Below are 21,815 nucleotides of genomic sequence, written 5' to 3' on the forward strand. Positions count from 1 at the left end.
TTTTGTTTAAAGCTATTTAAATATAATTGACAGATGAGTATGTTTTGCTTTTATAATAAGATATATTTGGTTTACATTTATGGAGACACTTTTGTTTTCGGCATTAGTCACTTATTTTAGATATGAGGCAACGCAACTAGCGACAGCTATTATTTTATTTGAAGTATTAAATACATGAATGTTAGCGTGATTTGCTCTTTTGTCATAAGATGTATTTGTTTTACATTAAAGTTGGATATTTTGATTATTGCAATACTGAAATCTATATATGTTAGATAGAAGGCAATACAACTAGCGACATCTATTAACTTATTTGAATTATTAGAATGTGTGAATGCCAGTTTGATTTGTTTCCTTTTCATTATAAGATATAATAGGTTTACATTTAAGGATTGATTAGTATAATACCAAGATTACTTATGTTAGATAGGAGGTAGCACAACTAGCGACATCTGTTGACTTCTCTGAATTATTAATTGCATGAATGTCAGATTGAATTGTTTTACTTTAAATATTCATTTATTAAACCATAAATATTTTAAAATGCCTGTACAGTAACAGGGTATATTGACGTTAAATACGACTCAGTATACGTCATTACCATGTACTACATCGTATTTAAATTATTAGATTTTGAATGACAGACTAGGAAGTTTTGCTGTTATACTAAAAGACTAATTATTTTGAATATTTATTTATTCAATCAATAAATACTAATGGATAGGCATTATATTTTCTTTTACATAACTTTATATTTCATTTATTTTGTTGCTTATATTAAGTTGTTATTGTAGACAGTTTTTTGTTAAAGAAATTTGATAAGATAAATATAATTGTATAAACACAGGTAAATTGAAATTATATATTTATAGCCTACATATTGAATAAATACTGGTTTGATTTACGAGTTGATGATGAAAGTTGAACAAACACACTGTGAGTTTTATATTTGTATATCAGTAAGCATAACATTAAGGATAACTTTCTATAAATATAGACTAATTTTTGTACTGAAGAACACTGTATCCTTATTGAACAGAAATTTTTCAAATACATGAAGTTTAAAGAATCATAAGGAATATTTACAAGTAATTGGTAAAAAACTAAAACGATGAGACCTGACTTTATGATGTGGAGACATATCAGGAGAATATGATGGATAAGAAAATAGCAATTTTACTTATGAAGACTATGTATTTTTGTTTAATAGTGACATCAAGTATTTTTTTTATTTCAGATTGTTTACAGACACAAACTATACACTATTTTCATTACTGATGAATTACATGATAATTTAATTGTATTATAGATTATGACATTTTCAGTATTAAGTGTTTTGAAGGTTTGAAATCCTCCCAAAACAATGTTTGTGAATAGATGAATGTTATGTCCATTTATAAATGTTTTAATAAACGTATTAATCAGGGGATCAACACATTGTAGGATTTGTTCATAATTTCAGCACATACAAAGAATAATTTAGTTATCAGTAACTATAAGCGCTTGTTTATCTTAGGTGACAGTTTTGAGACTATATTGACTTTAACAATTGCATATTATTGTTTTCACTATAATGATTCCTTTATTTTCTGCAAGATATGTTTTATGTTACGTTTGTTGATCCTATTTCTTCAGTATAGTGACAAATGTTTCAGCTGTATTATGATATTTGAATGAAAATGATACCAACCAATTTGTTTTATTATTAGAGGTTCATTTTGCGGAAGAGTATGAAGGATATGAGGCTGTAATGAAGGAGAAGATGGATTGATTGTGTCGGCTGGATGTCTATATGAATATGTGGGACTTGTGGTGTGAAGATGTTTTGAAGGAAATTAGCAAAAGTATCAGCTTTGGAGGAGTCTGTCTATATAGGTAAGACATTATTTAAAATGAAATCTTTGAGTTTTACGTCACACGGTTATGCCGGTTAGGCTAAAGGAGACAGTGATGATGAGTAATGAATGAAATGGTGGAATTAAGAAAGTGGGAGGAAAAGGGGAACCCCGAGAAAACCCACACACGGTGTTTGTGCACCACAAAGTTCACTTGGCGGGGAAGACATCATTTAATAGTGGATATGGTGTTTTACTATGTTTCCGCAAAGAGCATTGAAATGTTTCCACTATTTGTTAGGATGAGTGACGTCAGAGAGTATTACAGGTTTTAACCCGACATGGTAGCTTGTAACCACAGATGTAATTTTGACCATCTTCTGAAGTTGTCGGTGATGAAGAGTGATTTGGATTTTTTTTGTACATTGATAGTCACGATAAAACTGTCGAGAGTGAGTGATAAATGTGAGATATTTTGGTGGCAATGTTGGTCAATAAGGCGTTGATGTACTTATTGGCATATAAAGTGAATTAGCTTCTTGGATTGAAGGTGTGATGGTATGAATGTCATGATACAGTTTGTCCTTTGATGTACGAGGTTGCAATGGCTCTACTGCTGTTGATAGATATGTTTTGTATTGTTCACAGTTGAATTTGTCAAAATGGATGCTAGTTCTTCGAAATTCTGTAGATTGAACCGTATGATGAGTACTAAGTTGTAATTTGATTGGAAGAGGCTCACTTCCTAATGGATCGAGAACATCAATTTGGATTTGTGAAACGTGATTAGCAGAAGTAATGACAATAGCTGGTATGCTTTGTGATACAGGCCTAATGGGTTTGGAAGATCATGAATGATACCAGGTATGTAAGTTATGACAAAAATTTGGAAGGTAGATTTGTCTATTTTTGATTTGTTGTGCATGTTGAATTTATCCATAATTATGAATTTTTTATAATTATCGGAAATGTGTTGCACGATTACAGTAGGTAGTGGTTTTACAGGTCTGATATAAACTGTAGCAACGATTATAGTTATATTACGGAAGTATAAAGTAATGATGAGATATTCAGGAAGATCTGGCAGCCTACAAAAGTGCCGACATGATGGAATACGTGGAGAAAATTCCACATCTGTTTATCTATTTGTGCGTCTCCTAGGAAGGTGTTAGCCTGTAGAATTAATGTATATCCAGAAAAATGACAAATGATGGAGGGAGTGAGAAAGGTTTCGGCAAGGATAAACATTACAGCTTTTTCTTTCACTAACAGCGCTTCGAATAAAGCTTTATTTCGATGAATGGGTCCAATATTGAGAAATATAAAGACTATATCCATGATCACTAGGTTAGACAGTTGTTTCCAAAGGTACTGTATGAAAATATATATTTTGACCAGAATAAGTAGTATGAAATGTAACATGGAATATTTCTTTTGCTGCGTGGGTGATTTGTTTTAAGACATGTGAACGATGAATTGATTGAATATTTTGAAGAGTAAGCGTTAGAAAGGCAACAATATTGCGTACTGTTATAGAAGAGTCCAGTGATTGTAGAACGTTTGCAGAATAGTTGTATATACGTAGTGGCACCACTTATTCACGGTGAACTTTGGTATGGACGGATTTGCCTTTACACTTGTAACTATATGTCGGGTATTGTTCATGGCAAGTGTAACAATTTCGGGGTTGTAGATTGGGATATGAATGACTGGAGTGATCACTAGATCAATAGCTGCAGACAGAAGTATTTGGCAATATTGTGGTAGTGTTGATTATAAGTATAACATTTTTCGCATTGAAGTGTTAGGGGTGTTGGTGACCGTGAAAATTTAACTTTGTTTTTGTTATAAATGTATGCCTCACTAGTTAGAAGAGAATCATTAGTGGTTTGAGAAGGTGTTAGTACTTGAACAATGTACGTGTGACATGTAACATTTCTAATTCGTATAACCTTCAGGAGTATGTGTCCTTCGTAGGTAAGTTCCCCCTGAATTTCTTTATCGGTATAAGGATTATCACCACGATTCATCACGGAAAGGAGAGGAGGACAGCGAGGTGGTGGTATTTGCTTGCCTTGAGATGCATTGTGGTTAGCAAATTTAACATTTTTTGTCGAAGGTATCTATATGTACTTTGTTTTATAGCGCTGATCATGTTTGCCTTTTTCTGTTTTGAAAATAAAGCCGTTCCTAGTTTGACTATTTCTTTGAGTGACGCACGAGGAAGGTACTTGTACAGTTGTAGAGCAACTTCTTTCTCAGTCGAGAAACGTGAATCGAAATGGGTCAACAGAAACGAGTACATTGACTGAGATAAAGTTTGACGTAAAGTTGGAGTCCCAGTAGAATTTGTTTCCATGTTCATACTGTTGTTTACTATATCTGGTGTAGCGTGTGCTTTCTTTGCAGTTGGTGAGAATTGCAAGCGGTTAGAATAAGTTTGCATGATTGAAGAGCGGGAAGCCACAGACATAACAGAGCTTTTGGTACGACCAGATATGGTTTGTGACTACACTTGCATTTTTCCACTTTAGTGGAGCAGCCAGGAAGTTTACGCTAATTATTGCTACCTAGTAAGGTTACGATTAATACTTTGATACATTTTGTTAGTTTATACTTGGGAGTTGACATCAAGAAAGATATGGTAGAGAATTTTTTATTAGCGATAGATGCACCATATTATAATTAAAAAATAAATGAAATATGGAGAGTTTAATTGACACGTTAATGTGTTTTAGGTTCTGATAAGAACTATTTGATTTATAATGTCACAGAACAATATTTGATTAGTATATTATTGTTATTCATATGCAATAGATACAGCATATCGTATCTACTATCAATAATTATATTATTTGAAATATGACAAGCACACATGATAGTTGCTAATTTAACTTCTAAAATAAGGTATGGTTTATGAATTTTTGTGGATTAATGAAAAAATGAAATGAAATCTTTGAGTTTTACGTCCCACGGTTATGCCGGTTAGGATAAAGGAGACGGTGATGATGAGTAATGAATGAAAAAGGTGGAATGGAGAATGTGGGAGGAAACGGGAGAACTCCGAGAAAACCCACACACACGGTGATTGTCCACAACAAAGTTCTTGTGGATTTGATTAATACAGAACCGTTATGTATCAACATTAAATATGAGCCATCATACCAATTGACAAATATTATAATATTCGAAATTTTTTGTCTGCATGATTGTCAGACTGAAATGTCTAGTTTCACAAAAGTTACGTACATTACAATATTAAATCAAGAGTAATCAATATTATACTCTTTGATTACTCTTCAAACTTCAAAATTAAATGTTGAACTTTAAAAAAAAAATGTAGAATCGAAATAAAAACTGGAAACAGTATTCAAAATGCAAGTCTTGTAATGTGTGTGCAATTGCAAATTCATTGCAAGACTTGCATTTTGAATACTGTTTCCAGTTTTTATTTCGATTCTACATTTTTTTTTTAAAGTTCAACATTTAATTTTGAAGTTTGAAGAGTAATCAAAGAGTATAATATTGATTACTCTTGATTTAATATTGTAATGTACGTAACTTTTGTGAAACTAGACATTTCAGTCTGACAATCATGCAGACAAAAAATTTCGAATATTATAATATTTGTCAATTGGTATGATGGCTCATATTTAATGTTGATACATAACGGTTCTGTATTAATCAAATCCACAAGAACTTTGTTGTGGACAATCACCGTGTGTGTGGGTTTTCTCGGAGTTCTCCCGTTTCCTCCCACATTCTCCATTCCACCTTTTTCATTCATTACTCATCATCACCGTCTCCTTTATCCTAACCGGCATAACCGTGGGACGTAAAACTCAAAGATTTCATTTCATTTTTTCATTAATCCACAAAAATTCATAAACCATACCTTATTTTAGAAGTTAAATTAGCAACTATCATGTGTGCTTGTCATATTTCAAATAATATAATTATTGATAGTAGATACGATATGCTGTATCTATTGCATATGAATAACAATAATATACTAATCAAATATTGTTCTGTGACATTATAAATCAAATAGTTCTTATCAGAACCTAAAACACATTAACGTGTCAATTAAACTCTCCATATTTCATTTATTTTTTAATTATAATATGGTGCATCTATCGCTAATAAAAAATTCTCTACCATATCTTTCTTGATGTCAACTCCCAAGTATAAACTAACAAAATGTATCAAAGTATTAATCGTAACCTTACTAGGTAGCAATAATTAGCGTAAACTTCCTGGCTGCTCCACTAAAGTGGAAAAATGCAAGTGTAGTCACAAACCATATCTGGTCGTACCAAAAGCTCTGTTATGTCTGTGGCTTCCCGCTCTTCAATCATGCAAACTTATTCTAACCGCTTGCAATTCTCACCAACTGCAAAGAAAGCACACGCTACACCAGATATAGTAAACAACAGTATGAACATGGAAACAAATTCTACTGGGACTCCAACTTTACGTCAAACTTTATCTCAGTCAATGTACTCGTTTCTGTTGACCCATTTCGATTCACGTTTCTCGACTGAGAAAGAAGTTGCTCTACAACTGTACAAGTAACTTCCTCGTGCGTCACTCAAAGAAATAGTCAAACTAGGAACGGCTTTATTTTCAAAACAGAAAAAGGCAAACATGATCAGCGCTATAAAACAAAGTACATATAGATACCTTCGACAAAAAAATGTTAAATTTGCTAACCACAATGCATCTCAAGGCAAGCAAATACCACCACCTCGCTGTCCTCCTCTCCTTTCCGTGATGAATCGTGGTGATAATCCTTATACCGATAAAGAAATTCAGGGGGAACTTACCTACGAAGGACACATACTCCTGAAGGTTATACGAATTAGAAATGTTACATGTCACACGTACATTGTTCAAGTACTAACACCTTCTCAAACCACTAATGATTCTCTTCTAACTAGTGAGGCATACATTTATAACAAAAACAAAGTTAAATTTTCACGGTCACCAACACCCCTAACACTTCAATGCGAAAAATGTTATACTTATAATCAACACTACCACAATATTGCCAAATACTTCTGTCTGCAGCTATTGATCTAGTGATCACTCCAGTCATTCATATCCCAATCTACAACCCCGAAATTGTTACACTTGCCATGAACAATACCCGACATATAGTTACAAGTGTAAAGGCAAATCCGTCCATACCAAAGTTCACCGTGAATAAGTGGTGCCACTACGTATATACAACTATTCTGCAAACGTTCTACAATCACTGGACTCTTCTATAACAGTACGCAATATTGTTGCCTTTCTAACGCTTACTCTTCAAAATATTCAATCAATTCATCGTTCACATGTCTTAAAACAAATCACCCACGCAGCAAAAGAAATATTCCATGTTACATTTCATACTACTTATTCTGGTCAAAATATATATTTTCATACAGTACCTTTGGAAACAACTGTCTAACCTAGTGATCATGGATATAGTCTTTATATTTCTCAATATTGGACCCATTCATCGAAATAAAGCTTTATTCGAAGCGCTGTTAGTGAAAGAAAAAGCTGTAATGTTTATCCTTGCCGAAACCTTTCTCACTCCCTCCATCATTTGTCATTTTTCTGGATATACATTAATTCTACAGGCTAACACCTTCCTAGGAGACGCACAAATAGATAAACAGATGTGGAATTTTCTCCACGTATTCCATCATGTCGGCACTTTTGTAGGCTGCCAGATCTTCCTGAATATCTCATCATTACTTTATACTTCCGTAATATAACTATAATCGTTGCTACAGTTTATATCAGACCTGTAAAACCACTACCTACTGTAATCGTGCAACACATTTCCGATAATTATAAAAAATTCATAATTATGGATAAATTCAACATGCACAACAAATCAAAAATAGACAAATCTACCTTCCAAATTTTTGTCATAACTTACATACCTGGTATCATTCATGATCTTCCAAACCCATTAGGCCTGTATCACAAAGCATACCAGCTATTGTCATTACTTCTGCTAATCACGTTTCACAAATCCAAATTGATGTTCTCGATCCATTAGGAAGTGAGCCTCTTCCAATCAAATTACAACTTAGTACTCATCATACGGTTCAATCTACAGAATTTCGAAGAACTAGCATCCATTTTGACAAATTCAACTGTGAACAATACAAAACATATCTATCAACAGCAGTAGAGCCATTGCAACCTCGTACATCAAAGGACAAACTGTATCATGACATTCATACCATCACACCTTCAATCCAAGAAGCTAATTCACTTTATATGCCAATAAGTACATCAACGCCTTATTGACCAACATTGCCACCAAAATATCTCACATTTATCACTCACTCTCGACAGTTTTATCGTGACTATCAATGTACAAAAAAAATCCAAAATCACTCTTCATCACCGACAACTTCAGAAGATGGTCAAAATTACATCTGTGGTTACAAGCTACCATGTCGGGTTAAAACCTGTAATACTCTCTGACGTCACTCATCCTAACAAATAGTGGAAACATTTCAATGCTCTTTGCGGAAACATAGTAAAACACCATATCCACTATTAAATGATGTCTTCCCCGCCAAGTGAACTTTGTGGTGCACAAACACCGTGTGTGGGTTTTCTCGGGGTTCCCCTTTTCCTCCCACTTTCTTAATTCCACCATTTCATTCATTACTCATCATCACTGTCTCCTTTAGCCTAACCGGCATAACCGTGTGACGTAAAACTCAAAGATTTCATTTTAAATAATGTCTTACCTATATAGACAGACTCCTCCAAAGCTGATACTTTTGCTAATTTCCTTCAAAACATCTTCACACCACAAGTCCCACATATTCATATAGACATCCAGCCGACACAATCAATCCATCTTCTCCTTCATTACAGCCTCATATCCTTCATACTCTTCCGCAAAATGAACCTCTAATAATAAAACAAATTGGTTGGTATCATTTTCATTCAAATATCATAATACAGCTGAAACATTTGTCACTATACTGAAGAAATAGGATCAACAAACGTAACATAAAACATATCTTGCAGAAAATAAAGGAATCATTATAGTGAAAACAATAATATGCAATTGTTAAAGTCAATATAGTCTCAAAACTGTCACCTAAGATAAACAAGCGCTTATAGTTACTGATAACTAAATTATTCTTTGTATGTGCTGAAATTATGAACAAATCCTACAATGTGTTGATCCCCTGATTAATACGTTTATTAAAACATTTATAAATGGACATAACATTCATCTATTCACAAACATTGTTTTGGGAGGATTTCAAACCTTCAAAACACTTAATACTGAAAATGTCATAATCTATAATACAATTAAATTATCATGTAATTCATCAGTAATGAAAATAGTGTATAGTTTGTGTCTGTAAACAATCTGAAATAAAAAAAATACTTGATGTCACTATTAAACAAAAATACATAGTCTTCATAAGTAAAATTGCTATTTTCTTATCCATCATATTCTCCTGATATGTCTCCACATCATAAAGTCAGGTCTCATCGTTTTAGTTTTTTACCAATTACTTGTAAATATTCCTTATGATTCTTTAAACTTCATGTATTTGAAAAATTTCTGTTCAATAAGGATACAGTGTTCTTCAGTACAAAAATTAGTCTATATTTATAGAAAGTTATCCTTAATGTTATGCTTACTGATATACAAATATAAAACTCACAGTGTGTTTGTTCAACTTTCATCATCAACTCGTAAATCAAACCAGTATTTATTCAATATGTAGGCTATAAATATATAATTTCAATTTACCTGTGTTTATACAATTATATTTATCTTATCAAATTTCTTTAACAAAAAACTGTCTACAATAACAACTTAATATAAGCAACAAAATAAATGAAATATAAAGTTATGTAAAAGAAAATATAATGCCTATCCATTAGTATTTATTGATTGAATAAATAAATATTCAAAATAATTAGTCTTTTAGTATAACAGCAAAACTTCCTAGTCTGTCATTCAAAATCTAATAATTTAAATACGATGTAGTACATGGTAATGACGTATACTGAGTCGTATTTAACGTCAATATACCCTGTTACTGTACAGGCATTTTAAAATATTTATGGTTTAATAAATGAATATTTAAAGTAAAACAATTCAATCTGACATTCATGCAATTAATAATTCAGAGAAGTCAACAGATGTCGCTAGTTGTGCTACCTCCTATCTAACATAAGTAATCTTGGTATTATACTAATCAATCCTTAAATGTAAACCTATTATATCTTATAATGAAAAGGAAACAAATCAAACTGGCATTCACACATTCTAATAATTCAAATAAGTTAATAGATGTCGCTAGTTGTATTGCCTTCTATCTAACATATATAGATTTCAGTATTGCAATAATCAAAATATCCAACTTTAATGTAAAACAAATACATCTTATGACAAAAGAGCAAATCACGCTAACATTCATGTATTTAATACTTCAAATAAAATAATAGCTGTCGCTAGTTGCGTTGCCTCATATCTAAAATAAGTGACTAATGCCGAAAACAAAAGTGTCTCCATAAATGTAAACCAAATATATCTTATTATAAAAGCAAAACATACTCATCTGTCAATTATATTTAAATAGCTTTAAACAAAACAATAGTTGTCACTATTTGTGGTGGCCTGGCTATCTATTAATTAAATGTCAATAGTACACTCTTCAGTTAGCATTACATGTAATTGTAATGCATTTATGTTATAAAGTACTATGTGGCAATCTGTCAATTATGTGTTTAGTACTTCAAAAGGATAATACTTGTCACTAGCTGTGGTGCTTTGTATATAAATAAAGAAATAAATAACAATATTCCAGGAATCATCTGTCAATCCTAATATTCTAAATCAATTAATTCTTATTATTAAAGCAATACATATCAATATATCTCTCAAGATCATAATAATTCATAATCAAAGCATTTCTTAGTAAAAAAAACTATAATTCCAAGGATATAATAAGTCTCTACCGTACATTTTCACTAATATCAACTCAAAACATTCTCCAATAAATCTTAATATTGGACATAGTTAAAACTGTTACTTTAGTTAATTCCATTTAAGTAAATCTAAATGACATTAATAAACATACCATTTATAGATAATTAAAAGAGTCGGTATCATCAATATTTATAAATAATGTACTTCTATCTGCTAATTGCAATACTAATAAATTAAAGTTATATAAATAGAGTATCTCCAATCCAGTATAATAGCTGTCACTATTGTACAAATCAATTGTCCTTGCTCTTAAAACATAGTAGCCATCTACTTCTTAAAAGACTAGTAATTTCAAACCTACAAAGTATAGTCTAAACTTGTGTTCCTAGTAAACCGTAGTTAGTATTAGTTATCAATAGTTCATACTTAATATTGTGTCATATTTCAATATAAAATAAATTCTAATCCTACTGTAATATCTACAAATAGTCGTAGAAAACTAATTTATCCTAAAATGTAAACAATAAAGTAGTAAATCAGTGGACACATAATTAAAGTTCTAATCAGTATAATAAGTAAATATTATTCATCGCTAAATTCAAGCATAGTTCTTTTTGTCTTCAATCTTATTTCAAATATAGTTACCAATTCTGATAAATAGTTTCTAATATGGCCTAATGTGATATAACAAACTAATTTGTAGTTGTTTCTGGTAATGTTACATAAATATAATACATTAAACAGGTTTCAAGTTTGAATAGTGTAATTATAATTCAACAAATTTAAATCAACATCCATAAATAAACCAAATAACATCAAACAAAGTTCTATCTTGCAATCTAAAATTCCAAAATCTTAATGCACACAAGTTTCCGTAAATTCTTTTCTAGAAACCATTAAGCCTTATATCTAATATCCAAACAATAAAGTATCAATCATTTTCACCATCATACAGTAATGTCGTGTAGTTCATCTGTATCTCTATACAAAACTAATCTCCTAAAGGACCTAGTTCAGCAAAATACAAAGTGTAATCAGCCAAATCTTCATATGCTGGTTTTGTAGGGTACCACAATGCAATTCATGTCAAATTCTAATGTTATCGTGCATTGTAAATTTAAATATATCTACACTATACTAAATATCAATGTGCCATATATGCATCACATGTCAATTTGTGAATCTCTGATTCCCAACTTCAATTAAACCTATGTCAAATACTCTGCCAATAACAATATATTCTAGTCTTAGATATAATCAAATTCTCATATACTCCATAAAAATATTTTTACGGTAAACAACCAAGACACTTAACATAAAATTTCAAGACAAAAACAATTTTTACCTATAATAATTCCAACAGTAATTTAAATATATATAAATTAAGTCAAATAAAGCACATACATTAAAATATTGTTGTACAAGATAAAAATAAATAATCAGCTACTACATCCAAGTGTTAACCAAAAGGCTTGTGAATCAAGCCCAGTTGTGAGTACAAGATTAAATATTCGTAGTATATGTACTTCAAAGTACAATAATACACTCCTCGGCAAGCTTAAGCTAAAAAAAACTCCCTATAAAAGGCATCAATTATGATCTTCGCCTAAATCAATAGTCTCGGTACTGTATTCATTGTAAGTCCACATAATATATAAATAGTTCTGCAACACTATCTATCACATAAATTGAATAACTTTTACCCTACAATTATCAACAATTTCCCATTAAAATCGCTTCCAACAATGGAATACCCTCTATTCTTACTTATAGTGAACACACTTCGTAGTTAGTATCGTCAATACTCTTGGTTCAATTCTGGACCATGTATGTTTGTAATGGACAAACATCGTACATATGGAATTTTCTCGGGGTTCTCCCGTTTCCTCCTACATTCTCATTCCACCGTTTCATTCATCTTAAAAGGAAAAGTCACCACAAAGTGTTCTGATACAAGTTACCATAACACGCATAATCGTAGGACGATAAACTTAAAATTATTTAGTGTACAATTGTAACCTCTGGAGCGTAAAATTTTTAGTTCAATTGCTCATAAGACTATCAAAATAAAATATTTCTGTAATCATGTCTTCATTCAGTAAACAAATATTCATTTCACCTACAAAAACAATAACCATCATGCAATAAACGTATATACCATTCAAACGCTGTAACAAGCTTTCTAAGTAAACTCAACTATAAAGTTTCCCGTTATAAAGAAAAAAATTCTAATTTCAAAGCATAATTCAAATAAATTCAATGTAAATCAAACCGTTAAAGCTAATTTCATGCAAGCAAAACAGCTTAAAACCATTGTAGGTTCTAGTAAAATTAGTGCCATACGTAATAAATATAGTTTAATTAGTAAAATTCACGCTTGACTTGACAATCCATAATCTCACCATTATTTTGAATACAAGCTGTATTAAATTAGTAATAAAATTATTAAATTCGGGTCTTATATCTTAAATGTCTATGCATTAATATTGTAAATAAAAAATGCAGCACCCTAAATAAAAAATAAGTATCTAACAAAACAAAAAAAATGGTTATCCTTAAAATCCACCCTCCAAATATCTAAATACAATTTCAGTTTCAACCTATGTATGGAATAACTACTCTTATGCATATATAATATGAAATCTAAACAGCGCAAAATTATGTTGGCAAACAAGACTTCTACGCATTTTCAAATTAATTGTTCGTTGCTACCAATTACATAACTAGTAGGATACACACACTAAACATTAAAATCTAAATATCACAATCCAAAAGTAAACTAAAATCATATGGTCTCCGCAATTAGTAACAAAATAATAATTGCATATCAAATAATTGTAACGTGCAATTTCACAATTAAATAATAGGAGCGTGCAATAAAAACAATCGTATCTACATGTTATGTACTGTTATTTCTATATCCAATTTCATATACTAAAACGCAATCATGTGCTTATAATAATTTCCTGCAACATACAAAACTAACTCTCTTCCAGGCAAATATATCCTGACATAACGAAGTAGTAATTCAAAGAGCCCAAGTTCCAATTCTATTTACTTACAATAATAATTATTTTCATAATTCTAATAATAATAATAATAATAATAATAATAATAATAATAAACTCCAATTCAAGCTGTATTAACAATAACAAAAAGAGTTGTCTATAAAAACATGGTTCTGACTTGCAAGGTGCAACAAATATCCTACAATCAAATGCTGTACCTGCAATCAGTGTCAAATAAGCCATGTTTCCGGAAAAGACAACATAAAAGTACCAACATACAACGTTAGCTTGTAAACATAGTTAGTTTCGGATAGTGTACGTGTAAGCGCCATAAAATATCCACATTCCTATAATATATAGTTTCTCGTACTTTTTTAAAAATATTCTTCAATACATAAGTGCACAATAATTATGTTTTTCATAAAATTACAATATCAATTTTATATATTCACCCAATTAATTATTATTTTATTAAATTCAAAAATAGCCTGAATCAAATTGTCAACCGAGGTTATAAATATATCTAAAACCGAAAAATACAACGGCGGTATCGCAATATTTGTTTGCTTTCGGTTCGCGCAACAAGTTCTTCTACGTCATAAAGAAAATTGTCAACATCAATGAACCACCAACCGCAACTACGAAATAGGCAACAGCGGAGGTGTTATCAAAGGTAAGTGAACTTTGTCTTCTTACTTAAGTTAAAGTATTAGATAAACATACAAAGTGTGTCGTTATCTATAAAGAAAAATACCATTAGCGTCCGTGGCTGCCTGGCGGCGAATATACAAAGCGGGCAGGCGAAAAAACTCGCGACGGTAATGGTGCCAGCGCAAAGGTCACACATACGTGATAAGATATACAAAGTAAGCGGTAAAAGTATAAACCAAAGTCGCAACATAACCAAACAGTAAGGGCGCCAGCAAAAGGTCACACATACGTAATAAATTAAATAAAAAACAATCAATGCTTCTGAGCACTGTTAAAAAATAAATAAAACTTCCTATTGCTTAATAAAAAATAAATAGTGCTTTCTAATGCGTAATAAAATATAAACATAAACCAGTGTTAAAAAATGAAAAGGCCTTTCTGTGGGCTGATAAAAAATGAACAGGACCTTCTTAGGACTGCTAAAAAATGAACAGGGCTTTCTGTCGGCTGATAAAAAATAAATAGGGCTTTCTGTCGGCTGATAAAAAATGAACAGGGCTTTCTGTCGGCTGATAAAAAATGAATAGGGGTTTCTGTGGACTGATAAAAAATGAACAGGGGTTTTTTATGGAGTAATAAAAATAAATAGGTGTTTATTTAATAAAAAATCAGGTGAATTATAGGTAAATTATGTCATTATCGGTTCACAAACAGGTAAAAAAGTCCCTCTAACCATATAAAAAGTATTGTAAGCCCGTATATACCTGTCCCAAGGATTAAAAAACTTCTCCAGACATACTGGCACCTCTAGACAATGTGTCACAATCCTACTTAGTACTTTTACCAGGAGATATCTTCAAACTCATCCCACGATGCGATAAGTACTTCAATTGATATAAAGACTATGTCAAAAAAATAACCTAATATTTGTACTATCTGTTGGCTGTATTGGTTGTGTGAAATAAGATACACACGTTTCACTGCAGACTATCTGTTGGCTGTATTGGTTGTGTGAAATAAGATACACATGTTTCACTGCAGACTATCTGTTGGCTGTATTGGTTGTGTGAAATAAGATACACATGTTTCACTGCGGGCTTTGTAACCTTACTTTCTGATGGAATCTTGTGCAAAAATGTTTGGGATTTCTATGGAAATTGCATGAAATAGAAAAATGAAAGTAGGCAGAGAGTTAACTCAATGTTATTTTATTTCCTTTATTTGACTAAATGCACAACACACAAATTTTACAACGGCATTTGTGTCGTCAATTATTCCTTCTAAATGTCATATATGCACATGCATTTGAAAAAACAGGAAGAAATAACGACATCGTTCCATTCCATTAGTATGTGATCACGTCATATACCGTAATAAATGTAAAAAATTTGAAAAACATCATTTTTCATTCTTTTGTTCAATCTCTTTGTGACGCCCTTTCCGTAGTCATGCTAGATAACGACCTGTTATACTAAGATATTTTTAGTACAAAAATATTTTTTTTTGTTAATTATTATGAGCCACATGCCCACGGAAAGTATGGCGTTTTCATTATTATAAAAGATATGTCAAACATGGTTTCATACCGTAGGCCGGTATTACAGAATAATAAAAGAGTATTTTTTTTTAAAGATGATAAATATACCTATATATATATAGAACAAACACACTCTCAAAACATTTAATTTGTTGTTACCATTGGTAGTATTATTACTACAGATTTTTAATTAAAAAGATTTACACAAAAATTAGTAAAAGACAAAAAATTTACAGTGCACATGCACCCCAGTACACACATATTATAGTTACTTCCAACAACGAAGAAAATTAAAAAAATAACACATTTTATAATTACAATTAGTATTTTTTTTTGTTCTGTTAAAAGTATAGTTATTTTTTGCATGTTTTCAAAGCACATAATGAATAGAATTAAAATGCTGAAGATATATTTAATATATATATGTATATATTTTGTTAACATTGTAAAACACACCACAACAAGGCTGTAATATATAATTTACATTTGAGTATTCATAGCAACATCAAATTTCAATGATTTTTTTTTTCATTTTAATCTGCGTGTAATGAATGTATTTAAGAGTGCTTCCTTTTTTTTTTACTCTTTTATTAAAGTTATGATGAAACTTTTTTTTTATTATTTCTTTGCATTTATATTAAACAATATTTTTTCTACTTTGCTATAACCAAGTATAATGCAGTCTTCCCCAGGTGATATGTACGTTGCATTGTACTTTTTTTTTGTCTTCTTTGCAATGCGTATACCTGTATGCATTCTGATATGTTGAGAACGAATAATGGTAAGGTATCTTTCTATCTTCCTCTTTCTTTCTCTCTGTCTCTTTCTCTCTCTCTCTTTCGCTCACTTTCGCTTCAATTACAATGATAATGTCAATCAAACATCACATTTACATATGTAGAAATACTTAGAATTTATTTCTTTCAACCAAAAACAAACAAAAAAAACTTGTGCAACTCATATTAATATTTAAAGAAAGATAATTATTTGTGTATTCTGTGATTTATTATATATGATCTGTGGTAATTTGTTTCTTGCGGATTTGCTGAAGAAGTGTACTTTTCTGTGAAGTATTTTTTTTAAGTAAATTTGTTGCTTATAAATAAAGTAATAAATTATTTAATTTAGACTTTGTAATACTTTTGATAACATTTTTAATTGTAACAAATCATTGATTCCAACAAATAACGGTGAATTTTTAAGATAAAGTTCAACGTTTTTCGTTTCTTGATAATGTGATAACACTTATGTGTTCCATCACTCACATCATCATTGGATATTATCCTCTGATTCCCACTGCAGTCTTACGAATTATATCAACTGACTTGGTATAGGACTTTTAACTTTAATTGATCCTCATGTTTTTGCGAATTGTACTTTTTAGTTCCTAGTATTAATAACAAGACATTGATAGTTATTTTTTTTAAAAAAATAAGGAAAATATGTAATTTATACCTTATACTGTCCTAAAAAGAACACATGACTCGCCATAGGGTATTCATGTAACATTTCCTTGACATTATATGTTAAAATGTTACTTTAAATGTTAAACTGATGTTGTTTTAAATGTTAAACTCTTGTTAAACTCTTTAAAAATTCACCGTGTACTTGCTTTCTTCAATTACCGAAGTTTCACTTGCTTTATCTAAAGAAAAATAAGTTTTATTTTTTAAAAAATCTTAAGACAGCATGTATATGATTTATTTTAAACTTGTGCAATCTGTTTTTTTTTTTCAAGTAATAATCAATTTTAAAAAATCACCTATATTTAGGTGATGTTGAATTTAAATATTTAAAAAAAAAGTGCAACATATAACATTTTCAATTTCTTGCATGTGTGTGTATATTTTCATGCTTTTATTTTTGTTGTTATGTAGCATATAAAATAATTTGGTGCTTCATAATTATTGTTTGCATTTTCATGTAAAATGAATTTGATTAATTGGTTTCTAAAAATTTTCGTTTATTGATTGCTGGTTCATAGTATCGAACTAAACCAAGCAACTGATTTCAAAAAAAAAATCTTATTTTTTTTCGGTTTATTTATGTTTAGCAAGAACACTGTCAGAAAACAACCCCACTTTTGATTTTCTTTGATAAAATTTTAATGTTCAGCTAGTCAATTAATCTTTTTTCAGTTTTGTTGTTGTTGTTGTGTTTCCGAAATCATACACAATAGTAAAATATTTACATTGCAATTTTTGATTTGTAGTGTTTTGTATTCAATCTTCTCGTTGTCTTAATTACTATAATTTTTATAGTCATTGTTGTTCATTAGTAGTAGTTTTGTATTAATGTTTTTTTTTTTCATGTGTTTTCTCACATTGTGTTTCAATGTCGGTTGTTTCTTAGAAGTTACGTATTAGGCAGAGCATTACTTCTTAGAACAAAGGAAATTGTAAAATAATATATATATATATATATATATATATATATATATATATATATATATATATATATATATATATATATATATATATATAAGATTCGGTAATTAAATTACTTCAATGTTATTTTATAAGTTTTCAATAATCCAAAACTGAGTAATTGGATAATGATAACATTATGGGCGGAGCTTGAGGGGGTATGGTTAATAGGAGGAGACCAGTTAAACTCCCCACTTTTTGACAATAAATAAAAATGCCATCTACAAGATGGCCATCTACCAATATCTGTCTGGGAATTATTCCACAGGACCGAGACCAACCAAAAGGTCTGCACCCCCACCCCCAGCAGACAATTCTTAACTCTGCTTATGGATGACAAGAATTAATAATGAAAATGTTTTTTTTTTTTTTTGTACTGTTACAAGTGAGCATCACAGGTGATTTAATTGGTTTGTAATATGCCATGTTGATTAGAGTACTAGCATTTGTTTTATTTCTTGTAAAAAAAAACGAACGTTAAAATTTTCATTATTAGCTTGGATCAGTTATTATAAATAACTAGAGTCGTATGTTATTTACCATATTGAATAGGACCAGTCTATTTGATCATATTTATTAACAAAAAATAATTTAACTGTTCCTGACCGTGTTCTTGCTGTTCCCTTCTTCAATATATATTTCTCTTATATTTATAAAAATAAAATTACAAAACAAATTTAACTATTCTCTTCGCAAGATCTTATGAAGCTTGAAATTTATCCGACTTTTATATTTAGTGAGTAATGTTTTACGTCAGTGCTTCATAACACGCACTATAGCCCCAAACTATTCTCATTACTCACAGTCATCCGCAATAGTTTTTAACTGTTCTTCGCTGTGATTAGTTGAAGCCTAACAAGCTTTTTTCGTCCCTCCTAGATCTTGCGGAGACTGTAATAATTACATATATATATTTAAAAAAACAAGAACATTGTTTCCGTCGTCTGTGTCTTGTTTTTGCTTTCTGTGTTAATTATTTTAATAGTAACGAACTAAAACAAAATGAGGCGACGGATAACTCTAATATGATGCGAGTGCCAGAGCTGGGGTTGGCTAACTCCATGGAACTCTTGCCACCGCATTCCATTTCCTCAAAAGGTACATCGGCTACATGGTACTCCCTGTGCTCTCTCTCTGTTCGACACATTGTCTTAGACTTCAGTCCTGCCCTCTCGTCCTCCTTGTCATTTATATTATTCAGCCAGTCCTTGTACCACCGAAGATCACACGAACATACCAATGGATTGGCTGCAAAAAGCAAGAGTCGTGTTATTCAGGTCTAAAGTATAAGGCACAAGGATGTTATAAAATAGAGGATCTGCCCATACGTATGTTCATCATATGAACCCAATGAAGCAAAAAAATAAAAAAAAATCGAGCATCGTCTGAACCGGCACATCTGATTGGCTTGTCTCGTTTCCGCCATGATTGTTGGCTCGAAATGTTGCGATCTTAGTGGCGCGGAGTGGGCAGAGTAGGCGTGGCGAAGCTGTGACGTGTGGCTTCACGATTTTGTTGTATGGACAGATCCTCTATTTTATAACATCCTTGATAAGGCAATACTACATGTTTTAGATTTCAACATCATGACAAAAACAAATTAATAGTCTTAACTTGTCTGCATATACAGTTGGTCATTAGCCGACCGAGTTTACGTGATCGATTTATACGGAGTCCTATGCCAGGCGAGCTGAAACTTGCTGTAATCCAATAGATGTCTTACTTTCCATATACCCTTAAGGAGAACGAAACGTAATATTATGTTTTCCTTACGTCTCAGCTAAAGGAGATAACCATAAAAGTTAATGTTTTCGTACACTCCAAAGAAAAGAAGGAACACTATAATTTCCGAACACCTCAAGGGAAGAGAAAATATTCCTACATTTTTGCTGTCTCAGAAGATGAAACTTTTGATTGTCCCTCAAGAAAAAAGAAAATAAGGACTATATATTTCCTACACGTTAAAGGATGAGGAAATCATAAAAATCATATTTTCCGTATATGAAGATGGATTACTAACTAACACATAATTTTCCAATACGGTATTGTACTGATCTCCCATGTTGCTGCTTCTGTTCGTGAGAAACTCAACAAAATTTGGGTGGGAGATGTTTGAGCATGCTCCATACAGTCCTGATCTGGCACCTTTGGACTATCATATTTTAGAGCAGATGAGGAAATTTTTGACCGACTAATGTTTCAATTCTAATGGTGAAATTAAATCAGTTGTACGCAGATAATCATAATCCCAAAGACAGACGTCTATGAACAAGGTATTTTGAAACTTGTTTCGCGATGAGAAAAATGTGTTGAGAGACTTGGCGGTTATGTGAAAGAGTACCTTTATTATGAATCTTCAGTTTGTATATATTCTTGATGTGTTTGCTGTTACACTTTTTTTTTTTACATTAGTTATTGTGTTTTACTTATTGAATCGCCCTCGTACATCAAAGGAGGAAGAAAAATATTATGCTCTTCCTGTACTTCAGCAGTGGTAATCTTAAAAATTACATTTTTCGCACGCTGCAAAGGGAAAAAATGCTTTTCATACACTTTGAAGGAATTGGAAAATATTTCAGAAGGGGAAGGAACAGTGACACTTTTGGACATTTATAAAAGAAAAGAAAATAGCAATTGCGCTTTTCCTACACGCCAATGAATGATAAAATCATTAAAAGAAATAGTTTTTTTTTTCATTTTCTTCAAAAGAGGAAGGAAACAAATAGTACGCTTTTCCCATGTCTCTTGAAAACAAAGGGAACCATGAAAATTATAGTTTTCTTACACTCCAGAGAACAAAATGAAAATTATAGTTTTCGTACACTCCAGAGAACAAAATGAAAATTATAGTTTTCGTACACTCCAGAGAACAAAATGAAAATTATAGTTTTCGTACACTCCAGAGAACAAAATGAAAATTATAGTTTTCGTACACTCCAGAGAACAAAATGAAAATTATAGTTTTCGTACACTCCAGAGAACAAAATAAGTAAATAAAATTCCGAACCTGAAACAAACAGAAAAGCACTTCGTACTCTTTTCCTACACATCAGGAGAGATAGAAACTAATTACACGTTTTGTACAAGATAATACGTTCTGAAGAGAGAAGAAAATGATGTGTGTGTATAGTTTGCACATATGTGAAAGGTTAAGGAAATCATGAAAATACTTTCCTTATGGTTCAAAGGAGGAAGAAAACAAAAATATTACGCATTTCGTACATTTAGCAAAGAGGCTCCTATGAAAATTACATTTTTCGTGCATTCCGGAAATGAATAAATTTACACTTTCCATACACCTCAAAGGAAAAGGGAACTAAAATCGTATACTTCTCGTATTTTATATCTCAGAAGAGGAGGAAACCAGTTAAAATTTTGTAC

General features: G+C 31.2%; 1 protein-coding gene across 1 annotated transcript in view; it reads right to left on the bottom strand.

Annotated features, from left to right (window-relative positions):
• Positions 1-19,347: 19,347 nt before the first annotated feature.
• Positions 19,348-21,815, bottom strand: part of LOC145694515 (uncharacterized) — a 417,192-nt gene continuing 414,724 nt past the window's right edge. Inside the window, exon 7 of the mRNA XM_081770827.1 lies at positions 19,348-19,682. Coding sequence (XP_081626953.1) covers positions 19,408-19,682 — 275 coding nt within the window. The 3' untranslated portion in view covers positions 19,348-19,407. The remainder of the gene's footprint in view (positions 19,683-21,815) is intronic.

This window comes from Thermobia domestica, chromosome 9, assembly GCF_964235325.1.
Source record: "Thermobia domestica chromosome 9, izTheDome1.hap1.1, whole genome shotgun sequence".
In the NCBI taxonomy this organism is placed as follows: domain Eukaryota; kingdom Metazoa; phylum Arthropoda; class Insecta; order Zygentoma; family Lepismatidae; genus Thermobia; species Thermobia domestica.